A 23494-nucleotide genomic window follows, 5' to 3' on the forward strand; every position below is an offset into this window, starting at 1 on the left:
AATCTGTACCCACCAGCTTTTAACATAGCACATTCCAGATCTTTGCAACTCACTGTGTAAAACAAATGTTCTCAATTCTCCTCTGATTCTTCGGATTTTCTGTTGTGTTGAGTCTATTCTGCCCAGTTACTGACAATCCTATTACCGGTAGCAGTTTCTCTCTTTTTACTAATTGCAACCATTCATGATTTTGAATACCTTAATTCTCATCTGAACCTTCTCAACTTCAAGCGGAACACCCAACTTCTTCAATTTCTCCACATAACTGAAATCTTTCATATAACATTCTGGTAAATCTCTTCTGCACTTCCTCCTGAACCTTGACATCCTTCTTAAAATGTGGGGCCAGTATTGGGCAGTACAGCCAGCACTTCCTCTTCCTAAGAGATAATGGGGCAGTTAGCGAGACAGTCAATAATCGGGTGGGTTGGCACCAGGGCGTTACCTGCTCTGTGCTGACCACAAGACAAAGTAACCTCTGGATGGGAAGGCCCATGGTCAGCCTTCCTGACATGCTATCAGTTAAGGTCCTTAAGTGGTTGGTCAACAACCTCTTGAGGGCTTCCTCCTATCACTGCCTTGACTAGCTGTGTTCTCAGCAGGAGAGAAACTGGCAATGTTGTGTGAATAACCATATGGGAAGATGGTAGCCTGGTGGTTTTATTGCTGGACTTTTAATCCAGAGACTCAGGCAATATTCTGGGGACCTGGATTCAAATACCACCATAGTAGAAGTTGGATTGTGAATTCAATGAAAGAAAACCTAGAACTAAGAGTCTAATGATCACCATGAAACCATTGTTGATTGTCAGAAGACCCCATCTGATTCACTAATGTTCTTTCGGGAAGTGAACTGTCGTCTCTTACCTGGTCCGGCCTACATGTGACTCCAGACACACTGAAATGTGGTTGACCTTAACTGCCCTCTGGAAAATTGAAGATGGGCAATAAATGCTGGCCTAACCAATGATGTCCACATCCCATGAATGAGTAAAAATCAAGGTTCTGCGATATGGAGTTTGTGTCCTGGTGGTATTCTGACGTTTGGGACCTGACGGTTTTGTGAGAACTATGGCCCGGAGGTTGAAAAAATGCTACAGAGGCTGATATCCTTTCACAAAGTCACCCTCCATTTACATGTGCATAGTCCTTGACACTGATACTTCATGTCCCAGAATGAACAGAAACTCTGACATGCTTCTTTGCATCTGTCAGCCAGGGCTCCCTGATTCATAGAGTCATGGAGATGCACAGCATGGAAACAGACCCTTTGGTCCAACCCATCCATGCTGACCAGATATCCCAACCCAATCTAATCTCACCTGCCAGCACCTGGCCCAGATCTTTCCAAACCCTTCCTATTCAAATACCCATCCAAATGCCTCTTAAATGTTGCAATTGTACCAGCCTCCAACACTTCCTCTGGTAGCTCATTCCATACACGCACCACTCTGTGTGAAAAAGTTGCCCCTTAGGTATCTTTTATATCTTTCCCCTCTCACCCTAATCCTATGCCTTCTAGTTCTGGACTCCCCGATCCCAGGGAAAAGACTTTGTCTATTTACCCGATCCATGCCCCTCATAATTTTGTAAACCTCTAAACGGTCACCCCTCAGCCTCCGACGCTTCAGGGAAAACAGCCTGGACTGTTCAGCCTCTCCCTGTAGCTCAGATCCTCCAACCCAGGCAACATCCTTGTAAATCTTTTCTGAACCCTTTCAAGTTTCACAACATCTTTCCAACAGGAAGGAGACCAGAACTGCATGCAATATTCCAACAGTGGCCTAACCAATGTCCTGTACAACTGCAACATGACCTCCCAACTCCTGTACTCAATGCTGGCCTAAATCAATAAAGGAAAGCATACCAAATGCCTCCTTCACTATCCTATCTACCCATGACTCCACTTTCAAGGAGCTATGAACCTGCACTCCAAGGTCTCTTTGTTCAGCAACACTTCCTAGGACCTTACCATTAAGTGTATAAGTCCTGCTAAGATTTGCTTTCCCAAAATGCAGCACCTTGCATTTATATGAATTAAACTCCATCTGCCACTTCTCAGCCATTGGCCCATCTGGTCAAGGTCCTGTTGTAATCTGAGGAAACCCACTTCGCTGTTCACTATACCTCCAAGTTTGGTGTCATCTGCAAACGTACTAACTCTACCTCTTATACTCGCATCCAAAACATCTATGTAAATGACAAAAAGTAGAGGACTCAGCACCGATCCTTGTGACACTCCACTGGTCACAGGCCTCCAGTCTGAAAAACAACCCTCCGCCACCACCACCCTCTGTCTTCTACCTTTGAGCCAGTTCTGTATCCAAATGGCTAGTTCTCCCTGTATTCCATGAGATCTAACCTTGCTAATCAGTCTCCCATGGGGAACCTTGTCGAACGCCTTACTGAAGCCCACATAGATCACATCTACCACTCTGCCCTCATCAATCCTGTTTGTGACTTCCTCAAAAAACTCAAGTTTGTGAGACATGATTTCCCACACACAAAGCCATGTTGACTATCCCTAATCAGTCCTTGCCTTTCTAAATACATGTACATCCTGTCCCTTAGGATTCCCTACAACAACTTCCCCACCGTTGGTCTATAGTTCCCTGACTTGTTCTTACCAATCTTCTCAAACAGTGGCACCACATTCAACCAGATTAATAGTCCCAAAAAGGGGGATTTCATACTTTATGAGGTCAACCTAGCTGACAATCACTACTACCATGTTGTGGGCTTTGGGGCTTGGAAGTATTCTTGGGGTTGGTGCCTGGTGATGGTGTGCGATTTGGGGCCTAGTGGCGTTCTAAGATTTGGGCACTGTTGATATTGTGGGGTTTGGGGCTTAGTGATATTGTGGGATTTGGTGCCTGGTGGTGATGTTGTAGGTTTTTGGGGCCTGGTGGTGATGTTGTAGTGGTTTGGGGCCTGGTGATGTTGTCGGGGTTTGGGGCCTGGTGATGGTGTGGAGTTTGAGGCCTGGTGATGATGTTGTAGAGGTTTGGCGCCTGGTGACGTTGTGTGAAGAAAAGGTGAGTGCGAAGCAAGGAATGGCACCTTTTGGGTAAGGTAGTTTTGGGGCCCCAACTATGGAGGCTCCTCAATCTAATACTGGAATTCATAGGCATTTACCTCTTGAATCCACAATGAGAAACTACCAGATTTTGTGTGTTTGTAAAATTTTGAAAGCATAAGGACAATGGGACTTACAGTCGTAACCCAGCTCCTGGGATTGGATTACTCATCCAGCTCAGTTTGCAGCTTCATTTGAACCAGATCGGAGTACATTATAGTTGGGAATCAGATTTCTAAGATGTTAGCCTCCTATGTGGCCTAAACGTGTCTGCCCTTATTAAAAATTCAGCCCAAGATCTATGAAGCTGTCTACCACATTAGACATATTCACATCTCTGCCTTCAATACCTCAATATATTGCATTGCATTATTATCTCTTACCTTGCTGAAGGGAATCAATGACGAAGAATGAAAGGATCAGACCAAAGACAGCCAGCATGGGCATTGTGCGGTACATTTTCATTGTTGGGTTAAAACATTGGCTGTTCCAGCTGGAATCAAAGAAAATTTCAATCGTATTTAAAAACTTTGCACAGGTTACAAAACACGTTCACAGACCATCTGATCCTAACATGTACATGTACATTTTATTTATTTAGTCAAGTAAGATTCTCACTGTTTTGAAATTAAGATCCACCTCAAATGAGTCTTTCCCAGAGTCCACATTACTTAACAATACATTGTTAAAAATCACACAACACCAGGTTATAGTCTAACAGGTTTAATTGGAAGCACTAGCTTTCGGAGCGCTGCTCTTTCATCAGGTGGTTGTGGAGTACACAGTTGTAAGACACAGAATTTATAGCAAATTTAAAAATGTCTCAGCTCATAATAAATAAAAGCCAGCCAGCTGACAAATTAAAGCTGAGAAGGTGCTCAGGAGAGGAGTCGGGCTCTGGATTGATATACAATTACCTGCATATGTCTGTCTCAGTCCGGCAGGGTCATGTGATCTCTCCCTTGAGGCACACACCCTGTAGGCCACCATCTTAAGCTTCACTTCAGTAAAGCCCTTGTGTTCAACACAGTTCTGAGAAAGGGTCACTGCACCTGAAACAGTAACCCTGATGTTTCTCCACCGCTGCTGGGGGACCTGCTGAGCTTCTTCAGCAATTTCTGTTTTTTTTTGTTTCCAGCAGCCACAGTTCTTTCAGTTTTTATTTCATTAAAAACTGTGCAACTCATTTCACTCAGAAGAGTTTCTTTTCATAAAACCAAAAGATATAGAAGGAAATTAGACCATTTGGCCCATTGAGACTGCTCTGCCGTTCAATCGTGGCTGCTATGTTTCTCAGCCTCATTCTCCTGCCTTCTCCCCATAACCTTTGATCCCTTTACTCATCAAGAACCTCTTTATCTCTGTCTTAAAGACACTCAATGATTTGAACTCAGTTACTTTCTGCAATAAGTTCCACAGTTTCACCAAACTCTGGCTGAAGAAATCCTTCCTCATCTCAGTTCTAATTGGTCATCTTTCATTCTGAGGCTGTTGCCTCTGGTCATAGTCTCTCCATCTAATGGAAACATCTTCTCCACATCCACTCGATCCAGTCCTGTCAGTTTGCTGTTCTCTGACTTTGCCCTTGTGAGTAGCAGACATGTCTTCAGCATTTAATTTAGCCCATTATTTCCTGATTAACTCACCCTAACCGAAAATTTTCAATGTCGGTGATGCATCAAAATATACATTGGTCATTCGCTTCTTTTAGGAGATAATGGTTGAAGGCTTCAGCATGTTGGAATATTATCACAAAAACCCAGCAATACTTCCAAAGTCTCTTATTCATACAATTTATCTGCAACTTATCATAAGATTAAAAATAACTTGTTTATTTGTTCTACAACAGAGATAATTGCAATCACAGGAAGAAAATCTTATCTTAACACCAGAATAGATGTTAGCAATATTCCATCATAGGTCCGGCGTCTGCAATGACTTCCTGTTTTCACGCTGTACATTCCTATCACTCTATGGTTCTAGACTCCAGCAAGTCTGGTTCTGCTATGGTATTCAACAAATCCAATTTCTCTCTTGTATATTTTCTGTGTCAACTATAATGTCTCAAATTGCGGCCTCATTGTTAATAATTCATGGGCAACATCAGTTACACTTATTTGCAGTTTTTTCAAAGCAAGTCTTTGGCCCATTGTTGATTACCTTCCAGCAGATCCATGCAGTTATCCCTAATATTTGAATTTCTCTCAAACTCTTAGAATTCATTTACTTTATCATCGATGAATATCAACTGAGCAAACTTTCACCTATATATTTCTACAGATCATTTTTCTACATGAGCATGTGTGGGTTTTGTACAATATCATACTGTTTTAATGCAAAAAGAGGACAAAAGTACACAGATAAGGTAATCCAAGATGGAGGACAGGAAAAATTTCTGGCTGTAACAGCTGCTCCTTTTTTTGAGGTAATTTAGGTGTTGGAGGTGATTTTCTCGAATTCCAGGAGCAGCAATTACTGTTTCATATGCTGTTGCATTGTTTTGGAACTTTGGAAAATAAAGTCAAAACAACAGCAGTTTTAAAAGGGAGAAGAGCAGACAAAGGAAGCACATGGTGAGGTCATTGCAGAGGAGAGACAGAGAGAGAAAACCTGCACAGTTTACTGCCTTTGATGTTTGAATTCGTGTATTCTCCCTTTTAAGACTGCTGTTGTTTTGACTTTTTTTTCCAAAGTTCCAAAACAATGCAACAGCATATGAAACAGTAATTGCTGCTCCTGAAATTCGAGAAAATCACCTCCAACACCTAAATTACCTCAAAAAAAGGAGCAGCTGTTACAGCCAGAAATTTTTCCTGTCCTCCATCTTGGATTACCTTATCTGTGTACTTTTGTCCTCTTTTTGCATTAAAACAGTATGATATTGTACAAAACCCACACATGCTCATGTAGAAAAATGATCTGGGAAAATGATCCAAACAGTGAAATTCACAACTAATCTTGGAGGAACTGTTGGGCGAAGTTCACAGCACAGAATCAGATAAGTTAATTGTTGTTTTAAGTGTGGCCTACAGAGAATCTGCAGTAGTGAGTAGAGTAGATTCTTTCTTGATTATATATTTTTGGAGATATGTCTTTTGATTAAACTTAAAATATAAGCATAACTATTAATTTAACCTGGGGCAGTGTTTGTAGAGGAATAAGACGGTGTTATTTTCTGGGTCTATAGATTGTGAAGGAGCAAAATTGGCCTTTAATAGAGTGATATGTACTTCTTGTCAGATGTGGGAATTTAAGGGTTACTGCGGATTATATCTGACATAAATGCTGCTGGCTGCAAATTTTATCAGATCGAATGGATCGGTTGGAGAGACAGTTAGAAGGAATGAGGAATTTGCAACAGCAACAGTATGTGATGGATGGCAGCTATAGGAAGGGGGGCAAGTCTCAGATACAGTCACATAGATGGGTTAACTCCAGGAAGGGTAAGAGAGGTAGGCAGCTAGTGCAGGAGTCTTTTGTGGATATACCCATTTCAAACAGGTACGCTGTTTTGGAAAATGTAGGGGTGATGGATTCTCAGGGGAACGTAGCACGAACAGCTAAGTTTCTGGTATGGAGACTGGCTCTAATGCAACGAGGGGTAAGTCGGCTTCCAAGAGATCAATTGTGTTAGGGGACTCTCTAGTTCCAAGGTACAGACAGACATTTCTGTAGCCAGCAGAGAAAAATCAGAATGGTGTGTTGCTTCCCTAGTGCCGAGATCAAGGATGTCTCAGAGAGGGTGCAGAATGTTCTCATGGGGGAGAGAGGCCAGCAGGAGATCATTGCCCACATTGGAACCACTGACATAGGAAGAAAAAAGTTTGAGATTCTGAAGGGAGATTACAGAGAGTTAGGCAGGAATTTAAAAAGGAGATCCTCGAGAGTAGTAATATCTGGATTACTCCCAGTGCTATGAGATAGTGAGGGCAGGAAATGGAGAATAGAGTAGATGAATACATGGCTGAGGAGCTGGTGTATGGGAGAAGGATTCACATTTTTGGATCATTGGAATCTCTTTTGGGGAAGAAGTGACCTGAACAAGAAGGATGGATTGCACCTAAATTGGAAGGGGACTAATATACTGGCAGGGAGATTTGCTAGAGTTGCTCGGGAGGATTTAAACTAGTAAGGTGGGGGGGGGGGGGCCCAGGGAGATAGTGAGGAAAGAGATCAATCTGAGACTGGTACAGTTGAGAACAGAAGCAAGTCAAACAGTCAGGGCAGACAGGAATTATAGAAAGGGAGGCAAGAGTGGAGGGGGGGGTGGTAGGGTTGGCATTTTTGATAAGGGATAGCATTACAGGTATGCTGACAGTGGATATTCCTGGAAATACATCCAGAGAAGTTATTTGGATGGGACTGAGAAATAAGAAAGGGATAATGACCTTTTTGGGATTGTACTATAGACCGCCTAATATTCAGAGGGAAATTGAGAAACAAACTTATAAGGAGATCTCAGCTATCTGTAAGAAAAATTGGGTTGTTATAGTAGGGGATTTTAACTTTCCAAACATAGACTGGGAATGCCATAGTGTTAAGGGTTTAGATGGAGAGGAATTTCTTAAGTGTGTACAAGACAATTTTCTGATTCAGTATGTGGATGTACCTACTAAGAAGGTGCAAAACTTGACTTACTCTTGGGAAATACAGCAAGGCAGGTGACTGAGGTGTCAGTGGGAGAGCACTCAGGGGCCATCGACTATAATTCTATTGGATTTAAAATAATGATGGAAAAAGATAGACCAGATCAAAAAGTTGAAGTTCTAAATTGGAGAAAGGCCAATTTTGACGGTATCAGGCAAGAACTTTCGAAAGCTGATTGGGGGCAGATGTTCGCAGGCAAAGGGACGGCTGGAAAATGGGAAGCCTTCAGAAATGAGATAACAAGAATCCAGAGAAAGTATATTCCTGTTAAGGTGAAAGGAAAGGCTGGTAGATATAGGGAATGCTGGATGACTAATGAAATTGAGGGTTTGGCTAAGAAAAAGAAGGAAGCATATGTAAGGTATAGACAGGATAGATCGAGTGAATCCTTAGAAGAGTGTAAAGGAAGTAGCACTATACTTAAGAGGGAAATCAGGAGGGCTAAAAGGGGACATGAGATAGCTTTGGCAAATAGAATTAAGGAGAATCCAAGGGGTTTTTACAAATACATAAAGGACAAAGGGTAACTAGGGAGAGAATAGGGCCCCTCAAAGATCAGCAAGGCGGCCTTTGTGTGGAACCGCAGAAAATGGGTATTAAATACTAAATGAGTATTTTATATCAATATTTACTGTGAACAAGGATATAGAAGATGTAGACTGTAGGGAAATAGCTGGTGACATCTTGCAAATGTCCAGATTACAGAGGAGGAAATGCTGGATGGTTTGAAATGCATAACAGTGGATAAATCCTCAGGACCTGATCAGGTGTACTCTAGAACTCTGTGGGAAGCTAGAGAAGTGATTTGCTGGGCCTCTTGCTGAGATATTTATATCATCAATAGTCACAGGTGAGGTGCCGGAAGACTGAAGGTTGGCTATCGTGGTGCCACTGTTTAAGAAGGGTGGTAAGGACAAGCCAGGGAACTATAGACCAGTGAGCCTGATGTCAGCGGTGGGCAAGTTGTTGGAGGGAATCCTGAGGGACAGGATGTACATGTATTTGGAAAGGCAAGGACTGATTCGGGATAGTCAACATGGCTTTGTGCGTTGGAAATCATGTCTCACACACTTGGTTGAGTTTTTGATGAAGTAATAAAGAAGATTGATGAGGGCAGAGCAGTAGATGTGATCTATATGGACTTTAGTAAGGCATTCAACAAGGTTCCCCATGGGAGACTGATTAGCAAGGTAAGATCTCATGGAATACAGGGAGAACTAGCCATTTGGATACAGAACTGGCTCAAAGGTAGAAGACAGGGGGTGGTGGTGGAGGGTTGTTATCTAGACTGGAGGCCTGTGACCATTGGAGTGCCATAAGGATCAGTGCTGGGCCCTCTACTTTTTGTCATTTACATAAATGATTTGGATACGAGAATAAGAGGTACAGCTAGTAAGTTTACAGATGACACCAACATTGGAGGTGTAGTCGACAGCGAAGAGGGTTACCTCAGATTACAACAGGATCTTGACCAGATGGGCCAATGGGCTGAAAAGTGGCAGATGGAGTTTAATTCAGATAAATGCGGGGTGCTGCATTTTGGGAAAGCAAATCTTAGCAGGACTTATACACTTAATGGTAAGGTCCTAGGAAGTGTTGCTGAACAAAGAGTGCAGGTTCATAGCTCCTTGAAAGTGAAGTCGCAGGTAGATAGGATAGTGAAGAAGGCGTTTGGTATGCTTTCCTTTATTGGTCAGAGTATTGAGTACAGGAGTTGGGAGGTCATGTTGCGGCTGTACAGGACATTGGTTATGCTACTATTGGAATATTGCATACAATTCTGGTCTCCTTTCTATCAGAAAGATCTTGTGAAACTTAAAAGTGTTCAGAAAAGATTTACAAGGATGTTGCCAGGGTTGGAGTATCTGAGCTACAGGGAGAGGCTGAACAGGCTGGGGCTGTTTTCCCTGGAGCATCGGAGGCTGAGGGGTGACCTTATAGAGGTTTACAAAATTATGAGGGGCATGGATAGGATAAATAGGCAAAGTCTTTTCCCTGGGGTTGGGGAATCCAGAACTAGAGGGCATAGGTTTAGGGTAAGAGTGGAAAGATATAAAAGAGACCTAAGGGGCAACTTTTTCACGTAGAGGGTGGTACATGTATGGAATGAGCTGCCAGAGGATGTGATGGAGGCTGGTACAATTGCAACATTTAAGAGGCATTTGGATGGGTATATGAATAGGAAGGGTTTGGAGGGATATGGGCTGGGTGTTGGCAGGTGGAATTAGATTGGGTTGGGATATCTGGTCGGCATGGATGGGTTGGACTGAAGGGTCTGATTCCATGCTGTACATCACTATGACGCTATGACTCTATAAGCATGGACATTCTGACAATGCTGAACAAAATGGCCAGGTAGGTACAACCAAGTCCACATGACTTTAACCCCAAAAGCACATAATTGAATGAAAATATCAATCTTTGTTCTTAAGATGTCTTCTGGAAGCCAAGTCAGTTGAAAAATAGCAGTTTAGTATAACTGAGTGGTATTCTGAACCACCTCTGAGACAGTTAAGTGTTAATGTTATGATGGAGGATCTGAAGACACATGTCAGCGAGTCTGTGTAACGGGCAGCAAGTTTCCTTCTCCAAAGGCACGTTAATAAAACAGATTTGTTTTATGATAATCCAGTGGGTTTATGATTACCATTACTGGGAGCATAGCTTTATTCCAGATTTATTAATTACTTGGATTTAAATTCCTCCAATTGCTTTAGTGGGATTTGAACTCATGCTGTTAGAGCATTAGTCCAGATCTCTGAATCACTGTTCCAATAAGTTAATCATTATATCATCATTTCCCTGGTGGACATAAGTTGGACGCAGACATGTGCTGAGCATATGGAGTTCAATTGAAAGTCTCTGAATGTGGAGAGCCACTTAGCTTTGTACAACTTCGTAAGTACAGACACTGTCTTGACAATAATCATAAATCAAGAGGTGGAAGGAAGAGAGGAACGTGGCAAAACTACAGTCATGAGGGAAATGGGACTGAGCAAAGAGGGTGTTATTATTCCAAAATTCCCAAGACTCAGGAAAGGTTCCACCAAACTGGAAAGCAGCAAATGTAACACCTTTATTCAAGAAGAAAGGGAGGTAGAAAACAGGAAACTATAGGTCAATTAACTTGATGTCTATTATGAGGAAGGTGTTAGAATTGAACATGAATGAGATTATCGTTGCACACATCAAGATAATTGGAGAGAATGAGGGAAATTATTTTGAATGAATTTATTGGAATCTTTAACGGATTAACATACACTTTGGATAAGGGACAGCCTGCAGATGTTATTACACTTGGATTTCATTTGCATTTGATAAGGTCCCATACTAATGGTTATTGTAGGAAATAGGGTTTCACGGTATGGAGAAAACATTAGCATAGATAGAAGATTGGCTGGCTGATAGAAAACAGAGAGTATATATAAGTGAGCATTTGTCTGACTGGGAAGATATGACAAATGCAGTCCCACTGGGGGTTGTGCTGGAACTTCAACATTTTGAAATTTATAATAACTTAGATAAAGAGAATGATGACATCGAAGCTACATTCACAGAAGGCACCAAGATAGGTAGGAACTTATGTTGTGAAGAAGACATAAGGATGTTGCAGATAGATATAGACAGCTTGAATGAGTGGGCAAAATTCTGGCAGATAGGGTATAATGTGTGTGAAGTTATTCATTTTGGCAGGAAGAATAAGATGATTACTTAAATGGAAATTGACTGCCAAATTCCAAGGTCTAGAGGTATTTAGGTATCTGGTACAATAGCCACAAAATGTTAGGATGCTTGATCAAGGATGCAATGCTCTCATTAATTATGGCAAGAATTGAACATAAATGTAAGGATGTCATGCTTCAGTTATGCAGGTTATTGGTGAGAATCACATAATGAATATTTATGCAGATTAAGTCTTGTTAATGAAGGCTGTATGGTGCAGTAGCAGCGCAAAGGAGGCTTACCAGATTGATATCTGGAATGAATAGATTGTCTTGTGAAGAAATAGATTGAACAGGCTGGGCTTGTTTTCACTGGAGTATAGACAAATGAGGGGTGACTTGATTGAAGTGTATAAGATTCTGAATGGTCTTGATGAGGTAGACAAGGAAAGGACAATTCCTCCTGTGGGTTAGTCCTGAACTAGGAGTTTACAAATTTGAGGTCATTCTTTCAGAACGGAGGTGGGATGATTTTGTTTTCTTCTCTCAGACAGGGTTTGTGTGGCTTTGGAACTCTCTGCCTCAGAAGACAGTGGAGTTAATGACATGAAATATTTTTTAAGATAGAGCAGGGGAATCAAGGATTGTTGTGTTAGATGGGAATGTGGAATTTGAAATACAAACAAACAGATCAGCTCTGATATAATTGATGGGAAGAGCAGGCTTGAGGAACCAAATGTACCATTTCCGCACCTATTTCATGTGTTCATGTGTTCGTATGACGTGGGAATGATTCAGAAAATAAGTAGCACGTCTTCATTAATTGAGGTTCAGAAAATCCATCCATAATTGAGCAAGTTAACAATCAGTTCACACTGAAGCTGAGGCTGAAGGAATTCCAATGCTTATTATGTTATGTTCAAAATAGTGATGAGGTGTGGAAACATTCTTATAGATCTATGGATGAGGAGTAGGTGGTTGTTCATCAGATAGTAGAACCATCCAGATACTCGAAAGAAGTATTGCAAATAGAACTTGAAATTCCTGTGCAGAACATGTAGACTTTTGGAAAACCAAAGCATCAATAACCAGGTATTTTACTTGGTCAAAACTTCATAAGAATGAAGTGCAGTTCTGTAAAACAAAACCCACACATGTCAGCAAGTGGGTAAACCTCAACTTGAAATCAACTTGACACCCTTAATACTCACACCAGGTTTTGAAGAACTATTCAGTAAAGTATAAGTGTGCAGTGTCAGATCATTACTGAAGACAAAAGCAATACACAGTATGTCCTTACCATCTTGGATAGGACAGCCCAATATCCAGAAACTATTTCTTTGTGGACAGTTAGAGCCAAACTAGTGATGCAAAAATGAATTCAGTTCTTTTTTTAATCATTTATGGACTGCATTCAACCCAAGCTTCCAACTTTATGTTCAAAGATTTTGAGAACATACTAAGTGATTTTGGTATCAAAACAATTTCATTGTCTGTCATTCACAAATACAGAGAGCTTTGGAGAGACACCATCAGACTCTCAATACAATGACTAATATCGAATACGCCAAGGATTCATTTTTTCGTTAAATGTTACCAGAAGCTCCCCAAACTCTGGGTATTGTCCATTAAAATTGATCTAGGGTCATGAGATGAGTGATTCATTGAATTTGATCAAGAAAGTATTTTAAAGAGAGGAAGATGAATCGTTAATATTGGATTGTGTGTTTGTGTTTCTAGAGAGCATGCTATGGACTACAGAAGTATTTACAAACTTCAGAGGTAAAAGATGAAGGAATAGACAGACAAACATGCGCTCACTAGAGTATTTCAAAGAGGAGACAAAGTATTCGTATTATTCCCTTAACAATATGAAACTCTGAAAATGAGATTCAGTGATCTATGCAACTAAGAAGGTTAATAAGGTGAATTACTTGGAACATACTCCAGATTATAGGAAGAAAGATTGGTTATGTCACATAAATATTTCAAAGAGCAATTAAAGTAACTTAGCAAATTTAAGATTTGGAGGTGCCAGTGTTAGACTGGGATGTACAAACTTAAAAAATCACACAACACTAGGTTATAGTCCAACAGGTTTATTTGGAAGCACTGGCTTTCAGAGCGCTGCTCCTTCATCAAACCTGTTGGACTATAACCTGGTGTTGTGTGATTTTTAACTTGGGAAATTGAAGAAAATCTGTAGAGATACATCAAGGTGTACATTGCTGGTCAGGCACAATGTGGATGTAGAGGAATCAGTACCAATAAAACTTCATCCTTACAGTTTAAGCCTGGAAAATCTCATTTGAAATTGAGATTCAATATATGCTCAAAATTGCTTGATTGAATCTAGTTATCTAAAGATCTATTACAAAATCAGGTCAAGGTAATATGGTTGAGTGTCAAATAGCCTTTGAGAAGCTGAAGGCATTCTTAATAAATGAATTTGTGTTGGCTGTCCCTAACTTCACAAAAGCTTTTAAAACGGCAATCGGCGCTAGACTTAGGAATGGGTGTCATCTTACTGCAAGATGATGAATCGGGAATAAAGAAGCTGGTATTGCACTTTTCTCAGAAAGTGAAGCAGTTTCAAAAGAAGTACTTTACAGTGAAATAGGAGACACTGGAATTGTTACTGGCCCTTAGACATTTTGGAGTTTATGTCCACCACAGTCACAAAGAATCATAGCCCCTTGGCTTTAATAGAAAATTTAAAAACAAACTGTGAGATCATTTCAGCCCTTTAATGGAAGAATTGCTCATATTGCTTGAAAGGATAATGCAACTACAGACGCACATCATCAAAAGTGTAATGATGCTGGAATAGTTTGAAAATTTGAGAAAAGAAAATAAGAAATTGTACAAATCCTGCATAAAGGCTGATTGAAGTGAAACACTTTTGTGTGATTAACTGTATATGCGTTTACCTCATGAGGAAACAAGTTTAAAGTTATATTTCATCTCTCCAAAGGTGGAGGTATTTAAGGACAACATATATCTTATTTGAAATATAAACTGGAAATTGGGTCATTATAGAGAAAGAGCCATATTTTCTTTTAAAAATCAAAATAAAAGTTAAACTGCATGGTTATTACTCGTTGCTTACACAGGGGATATAACTTATACTGAATCAATATTTGATATGTTTGTGCAACTTTATGTTGAAAAGAGAAACTGCTCAAGAATAGTATTATACTGGGTGCAAGAGATAGTATTGTCACAGAACTGAAAGAAGAGAGCAGTGGGCACTCAAACCTCCAAATGTCTGCAAACAAGCTCGATTCATCTCTCTCCCTCGATGGGTGGAAAAGAGATAACACTCATAGACTCTGCAAAAAGAAGACACTTCTAACTCAAAACAAGCCATGCAGTCAATTCAGGATCACCACAGTTGATGTAAATGTGACACCATAACCAAAAATCAAATGACATTGTAAGAAAGTCACTTATTTCCCATTGTGATTTAGACTCTCAATCCACAGACTTTGCTTCTTTTAGTTTACATTTTCTACTCATGATATTCCTAAAATCCTGGTTGTCTCAATAACCGTGTCAATCCTAACTGTGAATGAATGTGCTCGTGTTTTTCTTAGATTAGATTCCCTACACAATGGAAACAGGCCCTTTGGCCCAACAAGTCCACACCGATCCTCCGAAGAGTAACACACCCAGACACATTCCCCTACATTTATCCCTGACGAATGCACCTAATACTATTGGCAATTTGGCATGGTCAATTGACCTGACCTGCCCATCTTTGGATTGTGGAAGGAAACTGGAGCATCTGGAGGAAACCCATACCGACACGGGGAGAGTGTGCAAACTCCACACAGACAGTTGCTCAAGGTGGGAATCAAACCTGGGTCTTTGGCACTGTGAGGCAGCAGTGCTAACCACTGAGCCACCCTGCCATCCCATGTTTGGTTTTAAAGGTGGTATAACTTAATTTACATGTTTATAATTAATCGTCTTTTTTTCCACATATTAGTGGACAAGTTTGTTACAATGAAGTTTTTATTCCATGTTCATTGATGGAACCTAGGGTTTTTTTAATTGTAGATTATGATCCAAGAGACTAAATAGGTCAGAATGGGACAACTTGTGGACTAATGGGGCTAGCTTCCCATCTGAGTCATGACACATTGCATGTGCTTCAAAAATTTGGTTGTTCTGGAAGATGTGTCCAATGTCCCAATGACTAAATTGCTCTTGTTGTTGAACAAAGTTAGAAAGTATTTGGAAGCTGATTAGCATCCTTATAACTTTAATTAAAAACTACTTATGTTTGTTGCATGAGGAATAATGAATTTATGAATGGAAACTCCAAGAATGGACACTAACACCCACCATTGGTCTCAACATTCATAACATGAATACAAACCCTAGTGCAAATTCTGACTAAAGATACATTCAGGCAGGAAGGATGCCCAATCAGCATTCATTGGTTTGTGTTCTTTTGTCTTCAGCATAAATGTTTTTCTCCACATATAATCTAATCTTGTATATAAATGGCAATTTGGTTGAGATGTGGTTTTTTAAAAAAGTAATCATATGGCCCTCATTTATCTTGTGTGATCTGTCCTTTTGTGGTGCAGAAATGGCACATGGTTTGGATTGTGCCATTTCATGAATATGTTAATACTATTTATCATATCCCAGAAATTATTAAAAACATATGTTGAAAAAATGCCGATTCCACATAATGAAGTAATCTAATCACACTGACCAGACTTAGCTTCAAAACAATTTTGCTCACTCAACTGGATTTAAAGTCATTTGTTCTAAACTTTTTTTGATGGAAAATTGTCCAGTGTATTGGACCAGAAATGCATAGTTTCTCTTTTAGAAAGAGCAGTTCTAAGTCCTAGAGTGTGAGCCATTATTCCCTCTTTTGAAGAGAAAATGTAATTACTGCAAACAACAGAGAAATTAGCCTTTATGCAATAGTGTTCCTATCAAATTCCCTAAGCAACAAAATTGCTATTTAACTGCTCATTTAAACTGTTGCAGCACAGAATTCCCATACAAAATGGGTCAATAGGAAAAGAGAAACTTAGGAACATAGGCAGTAGGAATCGACCTTTAACACCTCACATCTGCTCTGCCATTCTACAATATGGATAATCTTCTACCTCATTACCACTTGCTGTGTTATCCCCATATCCCGAAATCTCACCTATTCCAGAGGTGTGTATAAACATCTCTGAACCGGTATATTAGAAAACAGTTTTTTTTGAGGAAACATCTGCAAATCCCAGTTAAAAATCTTTATGTTCCAATATGCCCATTTTTGCGCTGCCACTTACATTATTTTTGTTTTCCCTTTTCTTGATGTTTACAAAGTATCGTGAGAGAAGTTGCAAGTTGCAAGTTGAGGGGAAGTGTTGTGGCTGTGATGGATAATTATCAGATCTGAGGTGGAGGGAGGTATCTCTCTGGCTATTGGTTTTGGGGCACCCGTGTCAGGTGCAGGAGTAGTTGTCAGATCCAGGTTTTCCAACTACCAGCCAGCAGCCATCCAGTCTGGAAGGTTAGGGAAAAGCCACGTACGCTAGGTCTTGAGGGTGTGTTTAAATTGTGTTAGAGATGGGGAGCATAGGAGAGAGGGGTTTGGTGCGCAGGTGTCCAAGGAATGTATAAGGTCAAGGTGATGCTGCTAGGGGGGGTGAACAGTGAGTCTAGCATTCAGTTCAATGGCTACCTCAGATTCTGAATAGTTTTTCAATCCTCAAACTTTTCCTGGATGAGTATTAATTTAACTGTATCAGAACCCTCTAAATTCCCCAAACCTAATGTGTACATTTGCAGGGGGGGAGGGGGGTTTCAATTTAAAGGGATTGTCGACCAGAATCTTCTATTCCCAGGGCAATTCCCAAAAGGTCGGATGTATCTGGGATTCTCCACAGTGTCAGTGCACAACTCCAGTCCATGCCATTGAAATGACTTTCTGGCGAGCGGAATATCTGAACCAATATTCTTAAAAGAATAAGCAAGGTAGCTGCAAATACTAGCAGGTCTACAAACAGAGAATGTAATCTCAAACTAAGGAGCAGGCCATCTATGAATGAAATGTTGAGGAACCTCTTCACCCAGAGGCTGGAAAACATTTAGAATTCTCCACTCCATAATGTGGTAGAAGCTGGGTTTTTGAGCACATTTGAGTCAGACCTCGATAGATTTGATTTGGATGTATCGGTGTTGGACTGGGGTGGACAAAGTTAAAGAGTACACAACACCAGGTTATAGTCCAGCAGGTTTATTTGGAAGCACTCGCTTTTGGAGCACTGTTGATGAACCACCTGATGAAGGAGCAGTGCTCCGAAAGCTAGTGCTTTTTAACTCAATAGATTTCTATTACTAATGACTTGAATGGATATGGGGATATCCATTAGGTGGCAATAAATATACTGTGCTGAAAACTGTGTTGCTGGAAAAGTGCGGCAGGTCAGGCAGCATCCAAGGAGCAGGAGAATCGATGTTTCGGGCACAAACGCTTCTTCAGGAATCCTCACTTTCTCCTAATAAATATACTGTACCCAACACAATGGTAACTCAGCCTGTCTGTTGCCTGCCTATCAGCTTATGAAGTACTGACAGGCACCACAAAGTGAGTATCTTGTCCTATCAGGTGCCTTGATACTGGTGCATCAGGTTGCTAGATATTGTGATCCAGTTAAAGTGCAGCAATTTCTGGGTCCTAGGGATCACCAATTGAGGCCTACTGTGGAACAGTTCCAGGAAATGGAAAGGAAGATTTCTTCATTTCCGTTTTGTCACAGGGTGTGGTTTGCAGAAAAAGTAGGGGACGGGGGTACTGAGGCAAGGACAGAAGCCATCCCTTTCCCCGCCATCCATACCTCTGGTTTCTCCCAATCTGGGGCAATTGGAGGCAATCTCCCTAAACTTTGCAAGCATGTCACCTTGGTTTCTGTGCCAGAACTCGCCACCTTTTTCACACGCTAGGGAGGCAACTGATTGGGGCAATGGTGTCTTGAGGTCTTTGTGTGGTGATAGATTGACCACTCAAAGGAATCATTACAGTTTCCCTTTATAGTAAACTCACCCAATTATTTCTGCCTGCAATGTGAGTAATGATTAGTGTAAGGAAAGAGGCAATCAGTCATGAAGTTTGTTAGATTTGATTTCTCTTCATACTGTGGTATTATTACTAGGCCTTTGCCCTACTGTGCAATGCTCATTCTTCCTACTTTGAATGTTTTACTGACTACATCAGGTATCTTCTACAACCAAAATGAGCACAACTAACCCTTTATGGGGTGCAGCTTGGCTTTAAGTAGAACAGATTAGCTTTAATTGATTTACAAACCAGGGTCGTAATATAACATTCTTTTATTCATTTATGAGATGTGGACATTGCTGGCTAGGCCCACATTTATTGCCCATCCCTAGCTACTGAGAGGGCAGTTAAGACTCAACCACATTGCTGCGGGTCTGGAGTCATATATAGGTCAGACCAGATAAGGATTGCAGTTTCCTTCGCCAAAAGCTATTAGAGAAGCAGATGGGTTTTTCCTGATAATTGATTCATGGTCATCATTAGACTCTCAATGCCAGATTTTTATTGAATTGTTATGGTAGGATTTGAGCCTTGGTCCATGAAACAACACTTGGATCCTCTGAATTAATAGGCCAATAATAATACTACTAGACCATCATCTTCCCTTATAACTTAATAGCATGTTTAGCTGAGACCTAGTTTGTCTTCTTCTGTAGATACAAATGATCCCATTGCATGACCTTGAAAAATAGAAATGGACAGGTATGATGAAACCCTTCGCTCCTAATCTAATTTTCACCTGTCTGATACATGCCACATAGTGAAGTTAAAAACATCATGTACAATTATCAAAGTTGGAAAGAAGGAACTTGGACATTGGAATATACAAACCAGATGTATTTCAGGGAGCTGCTTTTGGCAGAGAAGGAGAGGGAAATTTGTGACTAGAACCAGCTGGATAAAATTTTCTTTCTCTCAACTTATCAGGAATGAAGAGTGCCTGGCTACAAGGCTGATTAAAAAGAACTATTGGAACACTAAGAGCTCAACGGACAACTTAAATATTTATACTTGCTGAGGATGCAAGAGATCAATTAAACAAACATGGCCTCAAGATAAAATCCTTACACCTCAAAGACTCCTCGAGGATGTAAGTTTGCTCCCTGAGCTGAAAGGTTTGTTTTCAGATATTTCGTCACCATACTAGGTAACATCATCAATGAGAGTGTCCGGTGAAGCACGAGTCTTAGTGACTCACTTTCCTATTTATGTGTTTGGGTTTCCTTGGGTTGGTAATGTCATTTCCTTTGGCAATGTCATTTCCTGTTCTTTTTCTCAGAGGGCGGTCATCAGGATACAAGTTGATGTGTTTGTTGATAGAGTTCCAGTTGGAATGCCATGCTTCTAGGAACTTTCATGTGTGACTCTGTTCGGCTTGTCCTAGGATAGATGTGTTGTCTCAGTCGAGTAGTGTCCTTCCTCATCTATATGTAAGGATACTAGTGAGAGTGGGTCATGTCTTTTTGTGGCTCATTGATGTTCTACACTACATTGGGCAAACAGGTAGAAAACTAGCCACCAGGATACATGAACATCAACTAGCCACAAAAAGTTGATTTAACTTGAACTACTGTACTCCAATTGTTTTCTCCAACTTGATCAAAAGAATGAACATTGTTTGTGACTGATTAAAAACAGACAAAAGAAAAAAATGCACTAACCACTAACCACAAAGCTAAAATTTCTGTTCAAATATTAACAAAAGCACAGCTCCTCCTAAAGAGAGGAAAAGATCGACATTAGCTCAGGACATATCACTGATGAGTAAAAAATTCGAATTGCCAACTAAACTCAAAGCAGATATCAAAGGCAAATAGTTAAAACTATATATATCAATATTCAAAATATGAAAGAAGATCAGAAAATACTGGAATTGACCAACAGGATAGTCAGCAACTGAAACAGGAAAGACATGTTAAAACATATATTAATGTATGAAAACTGTTCATCAAAAGAGTCAGCTGAGTGAAGCTTCATTATAGAAAAAACAAGAGATGCAGTAGGAGTGTGCCAATTAATTTGTCAATGAATTTTTTACTTGTTTTCTCACTTGTATTTTATTTCAGCTGTTTACTCACACCATTACTAATCCAAATTGCTTCGACCTGCATCTATTCACATATTATTTACAAAGACGGCACTGAAGTTTCTAAGAAATTGCAGATTTTTAATCAGATAGAAGTTATATAACCTTACAGTCATTTTATTGTGCTTATCATTGGGGAAAACCATTGATGATAATACAGGATCATTCTGCTACAATGCGACAGTTGTGTTCCTCTGCAACCTCGCGCTATAGAAAATTGAGCTATTAAAAACTGTTATGGAAAATAGCACTGTAGAAGCTCGCAAATATAAATTTGCTATATCCATTCAGGAGAAAGTTTGCGTTATCCAAACAACATCCACAATTCGTCTATTGCCTTACAGCCAATTTACGCTGATGAAACACGTACTATAGCAGATGAACCTGTATGGTCCACATTTTGAACACAAAGTGGCTCCATCATTCAAAGACTGCAATAGCACTGGAGACATTATCTTTTGTATAAGAATTAAGGACATCTATTTGATTCTTCAAGTGGGTGTACAACATCCCTTGGCACTATGTGAAGAAGACTAAGTAGTTTTATTTTAGAAGGTCCATCCATTTTCACTCAAGCAGCAAACATGGACATTCTTGTTGCTTGGTACTTGTGTGAGTGTGCTCTGCTCTGACTGTTCTCTGCGCCTACAACATATTTCAGAAGAAATCATTTTTTAAAAATGAACAAGTGTTTTCCTTTTACAAGGAATGTGAGGACGTAAAAGATTTATGAGACACATTCCTGGAATCAGAGATTTCAGTGATGTAGATAAGTTGGAGGAACTGGGACTGTTTTCCTTAGAGAGGGAGAGAGAGAAAATGGGAGACTCAATAGAGGTGTTCAAAATAATGGGGAAGAGTCAAGAAGCAGAGAACCCTGATTTATAGTGATTAGTAAAGAAGCAACAGTAACATAAAGAAGATATTCCTAATGTAGCGAATGGTTGGAATCTACAATTTTGGTACTTCCTTGAGAAAAGAGAATTGGAAAATTATTCAAAAGCTATAATGTGCATGGCCACCAGAGAAGGTGGGGAGATAACCTGTTGCTGCAGACAGTCAATTTGGATACAATGGAATGAAGAGTCTCCTTTTTATTGTAGCCACTTTATGATTCAACAGCTCTGTATTGCCAATGTGCTTTCAATTAAATTCTTCATAGCTTCCATCCTCTGCGACAACATGATTCTGACTCTGGGTGGTTCCACAGGAAACTGTAACCCTCAGGGATCTCACCCCAAGTGGTGCTAATCCAAACATGACAGTGTGAATCTTTGTCGGATATTCAACCATGGAGTGCATCATGTTGCACAATTCTGCTTTTGTACAGCATCAGCATTTGTGGTTTTCAGAATCAATGGAAATCAGGCGTCAGAAATATGCCTGGCATCTTCTATTTCGCCTCGTGCAGTCCTGATTGTTGCTGCCAAATGCAGTGCAGCCCGAACTGAATTTGTCCAACTCAGCACAGAACATAGACTGTATGGCACAAAAGCACAAGAACAGTAAAGAGTTCCTTTTTTTCTTGCTGTATGTAATGAAATGCATTTACACTTTTGCTGCAAATAGCATGCAGAGGAAACCACTAGCCTCTGGGTGGTATCTTACCCCAGAACAGCTTTGTGAAACATGTTTTTAGATTTAAATTCTGCACACTCCTGTCCAATCTTTTCTTTATTTAACACAAGTTCTAAAAAGACCAGTACTCAGAACCCATCGAAATGATCAAATCTTCTGAAAACTTCTGACTTTTTAAAGAAATGAAAGTGAATTTGGTCCACTTGCAAGTTATTAACAAGCTGTTGTTTTCTCAACATTTCTTGGTAAAATTAAGAAGTACTCATTGCAGTGGAACACACTTACAGGTTTTGGAATAAATGCCACAAGAAAGTTTCAAAACAAACGCTGTAATTCTCACAAATTATTTCCAAGAGAACTAAATTCCTGCTGTCTAATCAAAGGTATGAATTGATCACTTACAGCTGAGGAAGCGCCTGCAGATTGGAACTGTCCGTATCATGTACAGAATGTGTTCTCACGCAACGCTTCTTCTGTACAGTGTACTATTCATTCCTGTTCATGCTTACAGAGGAGACAAGTAATGAGTTCGAGGATCAGCCTACTCATTGGAGGATATTGCTAAAAGCAAATGTAATTCTTCTGTTAAATGACAGATGAAATTCCATTTCATTGAGCTCGCCCATGCCCCTCCCCTTGAATCACTCTTTCCAAGGACTGCATAAATGTCAATTATGCTGTTGCCAGTACCTGATCTTAAGCCTGAGTCTATGGCATGAAATAATTAATGGAGACATTATTATTGGAGTTTTTATGTCCAACTCTACTGGGGACTAACAGACTGCACAAAGTGACTTATAAAGCCAAATCAAGCTGCAGTGCAGCTCTTTCAGTTTCATTTGTATAAGATACAAATTCTCAAACATTTTAAGGCATGCTTATTTAACCTCGCCATATCTTGGAACTGCACTCAATTCCAAAATATACCCATGGTATGACAGTAAAACAGAAAGTAAATACAATTCATTTTACTTTGCCCATATCCTCTCACTTTCAGTTCCTTATCCCCACTCTTACTTTTGTTGAGACTTCAATTTGATCACATCCACGTATGCTGCAACACAGAATCTCCAAGAAGAATGAATCAGACCATCTCCCCTTGATGATCAAACACATTATCGTCACTGAATCTCTCAGCATCCATCTATTAGTCAGAAACTTAACTGGATCCACCAGAACAGGTTAGAGTCAATCAGTTTTCAGCAAAGAATTTACCTCCTGACTGACCAAAGACTGTCCTCTGTCTACAAGGTGTAAGTCGGCAGTGTGCTGGAATGTTTTTCACTTGCTTGAATGAGTGTAAATCCATCAACATTCATGAGGCTTGACAAAGCAGCCTGTTTTAATATTATCCTATCCATCAC

At 40.1% G+C, this 23494-nt stretch overlaps 1 protein-coding gene across 5 annotated transcripts in view; it reads right to left on the reverse strand.

Annotated features, from left to right (window-relative positions):
* Positions 1-23228, reverse strand: part of LOC140481978 (uncharacterized) — a 160860-nt gene extending 137632 nt beyond the window's left edge. For 4 of the 5 annotated variants that reach the window (XM_072578759.1, XM_072578760.1, XM_072578758.1 and 1 more), the window contains exons 1-2: positions 22533-22672; positions 3460-3569 (exon numbers count right to left, since the gene is read on the reverse strand). In XM_072578759.1, the coding sequence (XP_072434860.1) occupies positions 3460-3541 (82 nt within the window). In that variant the 5' untranslated portion in view covers positions 3542-3569; positions 22533-22672. Of the gene's footprint in view, positions 1-3459; positions 3570-22532; positions 22673-23147 lie in introns of those variants that run through there. The other variant, XM_072578757.1, reaches the window with a different exon arrangement.
* Positions 23229-23494: the final 266 nt, after the last annotated feature.

The sequence above is a fragment of the Chiloscyllium punctatum genome, chromosome 10 (assembly GCF_047496795.1).
Source record: "Chiloscyllium punctatum isolate Juve2018m chromosome 10, sChiPun1.3, whole genome shotgun sequence".
NCBI lineage: Eukaryota > Metazoa > Chordata > Chondrichthyes > Orectolobiformes > Hemiscylliidae > Chiloscyllium > Chiloscyllium punctatum.